The sequence below is a fragment of the Magallana gigas genome, chromosome 4, assembly GCF_963853765.1.
Source record: "Magallana gigas chromosome 4, xbMagGiga1.1, whole genome shotgun sequence".
Taxonomy (NCBI): domain Eukaryota; kingdom Metazoa; phylum Mollusca; class Bivalvia; order Ostreida; family Ostreidae; genus Magallana; species Magallana gigas.
In genome coordinates, this window is record NC_088856.1 from 25,491,236 (window position 1) to 25,501,326 (window position 10,091).

General features: G+C 34.2%; 1 protein-coding gene across 2 annotated transcripts in view; it reads right to left on the minus strand.

The window, feature by feature from the left end:
- Nucleotides 1-853: 853 nt before the first annotated feature.
- Nucleotides 854-10,091, minus strand: part of LOC105342412 (cyclin-D-binding Myb-like transcription factor 1) — a 10,940-nt gene continuing 1,702 nt past the window's right edge. For both annotated transcript variants that reach the window (XM_034449930.2, XM_034449931.2), the window contains exons 2-17: nucleotides 9,848-10,091; nucleotides 9,380-9,525; nucleotides 8,834-8,960; nucleotides 8,494-8,570; nucleotides 8,055-8,245; nucleotides 7,292-7,401; nucleotides 6,735-6,803; nucleotides 6,360-6,519; nucleotides 5,819-5,887; nucleotides 5,639-5,721; nucleotides 5,267-5,371; nucleotides 4,338-4,498; nucleotides 3,907-4,042; nucleotides 3,557-3,645; nucleotides 2,710-2,863; nucleotides 854-2,125 (exon numbers count right to left, since the gene is read on the minus strand). The exon at nucleotides 9,848-10,091 is cut by the window's right edge and continues 121 nt beyond it. In XM_034449930.2, the coding sequence (XP_034305821.2) occupies nucleotides 2,001-2,125; nucleotides 2,710-2,863; nucleotides 3,557-3,645; nucleotides 3,907-4,042; nucleotides 4,338-4,498; nucleotides 5,267-5,371; nucleotides 5,639-5,721; nucleotides 5,819-5,887; nucleotides 6,360-6,519; nucleotides 6,735-6,803; nucleotides 7,292-7,401; nucleotides 8,055-8,245; nucleotides 8,494-8,570; nucleotides 8,834-8,960; nucleotides 9,380-9,525; nucleotides 9,848-10,091 (2,046 nt within the window). In that variant the 3' untranslated portion in view covers nucleotides 854-2,000. The remainder of the gene's footprint in view (nucleotides 2,126-2,709; nucleotides 2,864-3,556; nucleotides 3,646-3,906; nucleotides 4,043-4,337; nucleotides 4,499-5,266; nucleotides 5,372-5,638; nucleotides 5,722-5,818; nucleotides 5,888-6,359; nucleotides 6,520-6,734; nucleotides 6,804-7,291; nucleotides 7,402-8,054; nucleotides 8,246-8,493; nucleotides 8,571-8,833; nucleotides 8,961-9,379; nucleotides 9,526-9,847) is intronic.

Below are 10,091 nucleotides of genomic sequence, written 5' to 3' on the forward strand. Positions count from 1 at the left end.
TGTCAAGGTCAAAATTAACGCCCCCAAATCAAATAAGCAAAAAATGCAAAATAAGCATCGTTAATGGTTGAAGTTCACCCTCTATCATAGTCTATTGCAATAAAATATTATATCATTAACCTTTAATTAAAAGTCAACGATGTACTTAATGCACTATTTTTTTTTGTATTATTAAGGGTTATATGCGGCCATCTTGTACATTTGAGGATAAGAATGTTAACATTTCTTGAATTGGCTTTTTTCTGCCCGAAGCTGGCCAAAATTTGCAATGTTCATCTTAGCAATTAAAGACTACTGCCATTTTAATTTTTTTAAATATTTTTTTGATGAAAATATACCCCCTAAAAACTACCACTGCTTTAATGGCACCATAACTCATTTTCTTGTTAAAACTGCCATAAAAATGCAAGTCATGGAGTACTGTCTACAGTCAGTCTAACTTCCGTTCAAATCCGATTTTTACTGAAATCAGTTATGTTTGCGTCTGAAGACAATTTTATCAAATGCAATTATGAAAACAACTAAGTCTATAAGAATTCAGTAGAAAATTCAAGTCAAGTCGTTTCCATCTGCATATCACGTTCTGCAACAAGAACAAACCATGAGTGAGAAACAAATAGAAGACGTTTCATTTCAAAAATGTTTTATAATCAAAACAGGAACATTAAAAAGTAACAGTTACTGTACACAACATATTTCTGAAACAGTAAGCATTGTAACAAACATGAGCTAACTGGATAAAATAACCTTTTATTTAAACATTAAACTGGCATTTCTTGGATTTAAACAGTAGGACTGGAGCATACACTTTGGGTGCATTTTATTTGGTAGCACAAATATAGCTTTTCTACAGTTTCTTACAAAGAAACCACAAACACCTCATTTTCTCAGTTGTAAGAGACATGAGTTATTCCCCTTGTCACATATTACAGCTTTTGATTCTGCTAGCCCAATACTTACCCTCAACTTCAATTAAAGCTGCTTGGTCCAATTTTATATTAAATTTTGTGTACGCTTTTAAACAATGGTTATGCTAAGTATGTGTATAATAATAGACATTGCAGTAATTTCCCGGTCAATTAAGCCAAATTTTAATTAAAAATGTACAAAATTTGTTATAATCAACACATACGACATTACGTTATTTCGCCTCATGTTAAAATTGACCCCTGATGTTGAGACGGGTATGGTTGTATTACGACTTTGACATTGCTATAAATAAAGGTCATATTGATCAGGCAAATTAAAAATAAACCCGAGTACATTTTGTTCGCTTTGTTTACAATTAACGCATAGCATGCGGTTGAATAACCCCAATTATTCGGGAAACGAAACCAAACGGTTTCCTTTTCTAAACATTCACATGATACATTTTGGTTTGTATGTTTGTTTGGCCATAACAAATTATTTTTTTTACTTTGAATATTTCTAACTTTGAAAATAGACTGAATATGCTGGTGTGAAAAGGAGAAAGCCTGTGACTCTCTAAGATAATTGGTTTGTATGGACAATTATTTGATGCTGTAATAACAAAAAAATTGGACAAAGCAGCTTTAATAGACAACACATTGAGTCTCGTTGGTCAAACAATTTGTTTCAAATATTTTCCATCACTGCAATCACACATATAAATTCTTTTATACATCAACAAAAAAAAAAACTACATGCATCATTTTCCAGGGACTAAATGGTTCAATAGTTTCAACAGCCATGCATAATTTTGTGCTGTACCAGACTCCTGCATTTAGGGATCACCATACAAGAATATCAAGCGGAAAAAAAACTTGTCATACCACACATGTACAATATCCATAGTAAAAGATTAAGAACATAGTTCTTGTCTTATATGTCTGCTTTTTACTACATTTTTCATTACTGAAACTGTTGATCTTTAAATTCTTTGTAACATTAGGACAACAGTACATAAAATTGACCTCTGTATTTGCTGAGGTTTCCAGATGACTTCTGGTGCTGTCAGTAGCCCACACAGATATGAATATTCATGAAGATGAGGTTGTGATGTCTGGACTGGATATGTCCAGTGTGACTTGACCTTGACCTTTGTCAGAATCTATGTCAGACGAAGCACCAATCAGGTCGGTCTCTCCTGAGGGCAGCATGGGATCTGTAATATGTCAAATATCAAAATAACTCAATGCGGTTAAAGAGAGGAACAGGGTTTATAAAGAAGTAGAGACTGGTCGACTTTGGTTTTATTTTAATAATAAAATGCTTTCTTTTTCGACCAATAGATAAACAGGACGTGTTGATTTCAGTCTGGCTGTTTCTATAGAGCTATGAATTGACTATAAGTTTCTTTAAGAAGTAGAGGGAATCATACTTATTAGTAAATTATATGTATAAATGAATTTGAAAACAACAAAAATTATTCATAACTATTAATTTAGATTTCTAAAGACAAATTGCTCCTAAATAACAAAAGACTGTACGAAATTGCTATGCCATTTGAAATCACAAGTCATGAAGAAGAGAGAAAGTTTATGCATATAATATTCAAGAAAATTATTCTTATAATCAAGCAATAGCCATTGAATTCAATTGAATTGAATTTTTTAAGAATTTATGAAATCAAAGTCTTACATCGATACTTTACTATATTTGAATGTGTACAGGTGTGAGAATGTCAGCTTTAAAAAATAGAGTCAGTATTTTGCAGCAGAGACTGTTTTCACACCTGATTTTTCGTACCTGACTGTGAGAACATGTACTCCTCGGTACTGTTGTCATTGGATGCGGTGACCATCACTAACTTGTAGTTTCCCGGGAGGTCATTCTCTGAGGATATCACGATCTGGGACTGACTGGCCTCATGATCCGCCTCTATCACAGATGATGCTATGGTCTGTTCCAAAATTAAAATATATTAAATCAATGCATGATTCCTTAATCAATACTGATATCAACATTTATTTTTTCAATAAAAGAATGACTATGTTATACACTATTTACAAACCACGAGATGGTCTGCTCTAAATATAAAATGATTAATAATCATAGGGCAAGGGCAACCATCAAATGTATCTTATTCTACTGTACTCTAAAGACACAAAGGGTCAATATACTTAGTAACAACTTTACAGCTCAACTTTTAGAAACTGATTTATTTATTTTAAAAATCATACCACTTCAGTTAATATTTCCTACAGCTACCTGACTTTGTCAATAATGGATGGAGATATTTTTCCATATAACTGATAAGATTTTCAGTTAATTGTCAATTGAAAATATATATTATGAAATCTGGCCTGAGGATTATGAAGCAATTTCAAACTTGAGAGAAAATTTAAGCTAGTCACAAAATGATTGTTTATTATGAAATTAAGATTGAGATTTGCAATCAACCTTTATATATCAATACACTTTTAATAGCAATTCACTTTTGTTGATGTTGTCAATCCAGAGACATTTAAACGGTGTACAATTTTGCACTTAATTCAAAGACTGCTCCATGATCCTGAGGCCTGATGTCTGGATTTCAATGATAAAAGTTCCATAAAAGCAAATACACCTGTATATGCCAGGAAATAAGTCCTACCTCATTTTCAAAAGATGTAGACTCTGAAGTAATTTCAGTCTGTGTGTCAATTTCAGGTGTGGAATTGGATATCATCTGATCTGCCAAGTCTGAAATAAAGAACAATGTAATTGTAATCCTGTTTTTCTCTCACCATTCAGCAGCTATGAATAATTTCAATGAAAATAAAATGTGAATAAAATCCAGAGCATTTATAAGACTTTGTATCAGACTCTCTCAAACTCATCTAGCAGAGATAAAAATACATGTACATTAAAAAACATTCACTGCTGAGACAGGTATTCACATTGCTCAATATTAGCATGAGAGCTCCATTATGATAGTACCGATCTACTGAGATAATGACTCACCTTGCTCGGTACTGTTAGTGGAGTTCTGAAGCGAGATTTCTGCCGAGTCGAGACTAAGACTGTCTGTGGATGTGTTGAGTATGATTGGGTTCATCTGTACTGCCAAGTTCTCCTGACCCTGTACTGCTGTGGAGGTCTACAATTTGATCATTTTATTAAAGCATGTGGTCTGTACTTACAGGAATTGTATGGACAATGATAAGGTCGGTACATACAGGTAATGTATGGACAATGATATGGTCGCTACTTACAGGTAATGTATGGACAATGATATGGTCGCTACTTACAGGTAATGTATGGACAATGATATGGTCGCTACTTACAGGTAATGTATGGACAATGATATGGTCGCTACTTACAAGTAATGTTTGGACAATGATGTGGCCTGTACTTACAGGTAATGTATGGACAATGATATGGTAGGTACTTACAGGTAATGTATGGACAATAATATGATCGGTGGTGACTGGGGAGCCATTTATGGTGATGGCCGGGTTATTGTTGGGTTGTGTGATCAGGAAAGCCCCTGAGCTGGTCTGATGTAGGATTTCATACGTCTGTACAGCCTCAGTAGTGGTCGAACCATCTGAACCTGTTTAAAACATTGACACATTAAAATAAAAGGTTTGTGTGCATTCTCATCTCTCTCCACCACTTACCTACAAGAACATGTGAGCTTGATATACTTGGGCAAAAAAGGTAGCATTTAAATTTATTTCTTATAATATAATGGTTTAATAAGTCCAGTATATTAGAGTATTTGCCCTCAAAATTTCAATTCAACTATTTGAACATACATGTATTTACTGTCATATATATTAAAACAATGAGGATGAGCTAAAGTAGTACTTAAATTCACGGGAAAAGATTTTTTTTTGACAAATTACATAATGTGACATAGGCAACCCAAGTAACATGATACAAACTAAATTCTTTATCCCTTCAAATACCAGATTACATTAGTAACAACAAGATATCATTCACAGAAAACCTGTGTAAATCTTGCAGAAAGAACTTCAGAATCTCAGGAAGACGTTCACAATAGCAATGCCATCATGCCATTTCTTTGATACAAGGAAATAAAGTTCTTATTTTTTCTTTTTGCACCTTTCACACCAATCACAGATAAAACCTCTGTAGGTTTCACAGAGTCAAGAGGGAAAGAGTTGTATGATTGAAAAGAAACAAGAAACATTTTTACATACATTGTACAAACATGTATCCTTATCTATATAGCTTACATTATATACATACATATTTATATCTAACATACATGTACTCATACATGTACATATACAAAGTACATGTGAAATCTCTGTATGTTTTATGTATGTTTCAAGGCACCTGCCTTCATTCTCACCTGTCTGTAGAGTTACTGGCATGGCTACCATTTCCGAGGATAATTTCATCTGGTTCTTCATCCGAACATTTCCAACATGGTTGGTCTTTAAATGTTCAAGCAAATCTGAAAATTGGTGAGAATAGATCGTTAATCAAAACCATTGAGAATTTTCATTTAATACCCATGTATTTGTATGACTTGTAAGTAGTCAATCAGAATTCAAATTGACAATACATTGTTATGAAGAACTGTTTAATTTTTTAGGAGAAAAACATTTCAATAGACAATTTCAAAATACACTTTATCCATAGATCTACATTATAAGGATGTAAAACAAACACCCACACATGTGTACAAGTTATATAAAAATCAATGAGTTCTTATAAGGACCTTGAAATGGCATGCACTGGTAGTGGTGATAGTTCCGTTTCAGCGACCACCATTTTCCTCTCAACCACTGTGGAGACCTCACACTGTAAAAATATAATAGAAATAGTCAAACAGTTTCTCACTATGCTTTCAATATCAGTGACCTAAAATCATCTTCTACAGAAACAAACCACTGCTCACCTCGGCCAGTTATCTGACAGTGCCTTCCAGTCTATCTCAGTGTCATTGGACACTCCAAGATTGGATATTCTGCAGGAAATAAAAAAATATATATTTATGTATTTAGATACCTGTGTTGTTTTTTATAAAACTCTTACTGTATCTATTATTTAGACCTCATAATTCATATGGTTTTTTTTTTTAAGATGAGATTGTCCAAGTGTTGTTCGTTAAAATACCATATTTCATACACCTGAACATGTTACCTTGGACAATGAGACATGAAGAAATGGGGGTTATATATTTTTTTTCTGCAATGTCGCCACCTTCATATCCCGAATGAATCACCAAAGAAAGGATTTTATTGTTTAATTATTATCTTTATCACCCAAAGTTAACTTCACACACCTATGATGAGGGTACAATTCTAATTCCAGCCTCTACTTTGGTTTAAGAGTTCTAAAAAATTCCCACACATTAATATGAGACTGCCTTCCACATCAAGTTTTCACTTCAGCATCCCCTTTAGTTTCTGTATTTGACTATTCACACACACACATACCTTATAATGAGATTCATGTCGTCCTCCCTGGTCCATTCCGTCCCTCCCTTCTGCTTCCAGTTCATGTAGTTCAGCCATTTTGTGCGGCACTGTTTCTCGGATCGCGTCACCACCCTCTCTGCCACATTGGACCAGGACAGCCCAGAGGTCACACTTTCCCCTGGAACAGATAGACAAATGTATCTCATCACTGATTTTACATTTGCAATTTTTCATTGGTTTTTATTTACATAATAAAAGAAAGGGGGAAGGATTGATTTTTGCAATAATTTTTTTAGGCTTCTGTATAAATGTTAATATCTTTAACACTCAAGAAACTTGAACATATCTTAACTAAGAACACAATAATGTCAGCAACAGTAAAACAATGATTACCTTGTTTAGTTCCACTTAACTCATACACTGCATCACACAATCTTTTCTCCTCTTCTGGAAGCCATTTTCCTGTCAAAGAAATGATACTTACTACACTTACATATACCAGCAACATGTTCATGAAATACATATACATATAGCAAATAAGGAAAATTCTCTATAAATAGTGAATACTCAGTTACAGATGCAATATCCCTCTGATAAGAGTAACAAAGCTCTTTCACCGTCTTTGGAATATAGTAAAAATATACAAATAAATGCAAATGTATTCTATTACAATTGGTGAATTCATGAAGTGATTTTATCAAACCCTGCCCCTTGAGGTATGCTGATACTGTATACATTTTAGTTACAACTAACATTTCTCCGAGATATTATTATCACATAGGAGCAAAATCATAATTAAATGAGTGTAACTAGGAAATCTGAATCTACAATACATTTCATTAATCAACAAATTAACATATGTACATGTGTGACAGAAAATCCAAACAACTTAAAGTATGCAACTTATGTTGCACATTACCAGTCATGACATCATAGAGGAACCATTGTACCTGAGTTGCAGGTTTCCTTCATGAGTCGACATTTATCCTTCACAGATGAAGCACTCCTTCCTAAAGCCTGCCCTATGGTGGCCCAATCATTGCCGTACATTTTACGCAGCCTGGTGAACAAAAAAAGAATAAAGAAGATAGATCTTCATGGAGAATTTAATATATAACAAGGACAATTTAATGTGATTGGTGCCAATTCTTTTTCATAAATATCAATTACGAGACCATGCGAGATTGTTTTGCGCATATGCTGATTCAGTGTTCTGTTACTTGTGTTGGATTCAGACATGTTTTAATGAAGATTCTGTCAACTTGTTTGACAATTTTAATTTATCCTATTTATCAAAAGAGGTTTGATGGCCTTACATTTAAGGTATCTTGTATAGTTGTGTGGTTTTATATGCAACAGACTTGTATATATTTTCTACACATGGTACAGTGCAGGTGTTGCTGATCGCAAATGCCATGTTGTCCCCAGAGAAGAACAACATTCTTCCTACAGATGTTTATGAGGAAAAACGAACACCAGAAAAAGAAAAGCAGAGACTGCTGTTACTAAGCCTAGTAGCAAATCTGCCAAATTGGACTCGGTATCGAGTCAATCATCAACTTCTTCATCATCGAAAGACTGAAGCACTGATCGTTGACCAACTTTATTGTCGGGCGCGAGTGGCTTGATCCATCTAATACAAATGTGGTGGAATCTTGAAAGTTGTGTAAGATGATAAATAACAATTTTTGGAATTATTCTAGTTCTACTCACTCTTTCAGTAAGTCAATTTCCTCCACTGTATACTTCCCCATGTAATTCTTTTGGTCGTACATTCGAGTCACCCTTCGATACACAGAAAATAACGGTCTCATCAGCCCTTTGGCCACTGTTCTGTAGAAATTCTTGCGTTCATCCTTAGACATTTCAAAAATTATTTCTGTCGGATCTGCAATATTGTGTTCCTGGAAATACAATGTACAGAATAGATTATTTGCATTTAAAAAATACACAGAAAAGTATATCATAATTCAAAATTTCACAATCTAAGATAAATTATTAAGAAAAATTTAATTATATAGCCTTTTACATAATTCTAGCTCATATCAAAATATACAGTGTACATATCTTTAACCAAATGTCTCCATATCTTTTCGTACATGACTTTTGTACAGAACGTTCTATCACCCAGTACGACATGCTGTGTACCAACCTTGCAGTAATTGGTAATGTTACTCTGTAGTATCTCCACCTCCTCGTTTGTCCACTGACCCTGTTTCCAACTGACTCCTGGAATAACATTGACAACAATCAACTTCCAATCATATTTCCCGATCGTCCCTTTCTCCTTATTAATAAAGTAACAGAATTCCTCAATTTTGTTTTAAAATTAAGTTTATCAATAATTTTATTTAATGCTCCCCTTTCTCCATTTAAGAAACAGAAGTCCTCATTTGACAACATTTTAATTTTAATTTAATACACTCAAAAACTTCCAAATTTTAAAAACTAACAATGGAACTGACAATCTGCCAACATTACCCTTCCCTTACCTGTGTTGTGCAGGGCCTGCTTGTCATCTCGGGTTGTGAACCAGGCCTGGTTGATTTCGGATTTCTGTGCGATGCTGTTGGTCACTTTGTGTGGGTTGACTGTTCCACTGGCTGTTGATGTTGTCACCTGTTGCAGAATAATACAATCTTATATGTGAGGGATGCACGAATGGAAAAAAAAAATAGCTAATACTTGATAAGTGTAGAAAAGCTGTGACCACACCCAACAGGTGTATTTGTGAAACAAAGAACATGGCTCAAGTTAAGATTAGTTTAAGTAATGATGGATGTAAAACTGAATTTTCTCTGTTATCAGTTGAAAAACACCTTGTGTCAAAAACATTTTAAGAATTAATTAATGATTCTCAGGCCAAAGGTTAAAAAAAAAATTATAAGGCAGGAAGGTACCGTATATTATTTTAATTGCAAGGATTATGTATTCCCCTATTCAATATGGCAATAAAATCAATCAATGAGGCAGGATTAGAGTGGCTGTGAACCAGTACATTTATTTTTTTGTTGTTGCTTTATTCATACAACTCTTACCAGGAACATTTGCTGCTCGTTGCCTGATTTGTCATGCTCTATACTAATAGCTTTGTTTCCTTCGTCTGTGACAGCAACAATATAGGACTCGCCATCAATTCTTATCTTCTTGGTCGCTGGTTCACTGCCTTCCACACCAAAAGAGGCTATAAATAACATCATTATTAGTCAATCATTATCAACTCCACAAAAAACCAACCCCATCTTTTATACTAAGACCCTGAACGTTTTCAAAATCATCTGATTTATAGAAAGACTAGCAGGGGTATTAGGATTTCGTATGCTTTGACAAACAACTACCGGTAAATGAAGATCAAAATATAAATCTTAGCATTAATTGCTGTTTTTTGTACCACTGACTGAAAGATAAGGAATCTGCACATATGAGTAAAATATACATAGTACACAATATACATATATACAAAGATTAACGGTTGCTTGTCACAATGAACCACAATCATATCATACCTGCAGCATCCCCTGAAAGAATTATATAGCCACCATCTCCCAACTCATTTTCCATTTGAAAGACATTTTCAACAGGCACTGAACCTTTACCCCCTTCCATCTGAAGAACAATAGCTTCGTTGCGATTCTTCTGGTCGTTTTGATTCACTGTTATGGAATTGTCAATCTGATTGGCCATAATATCACTGCCCAGGTTTGTCTCATTCTCTGTCTCAGCTTTGATTTCTTCCAAGTCAGCTGTCCT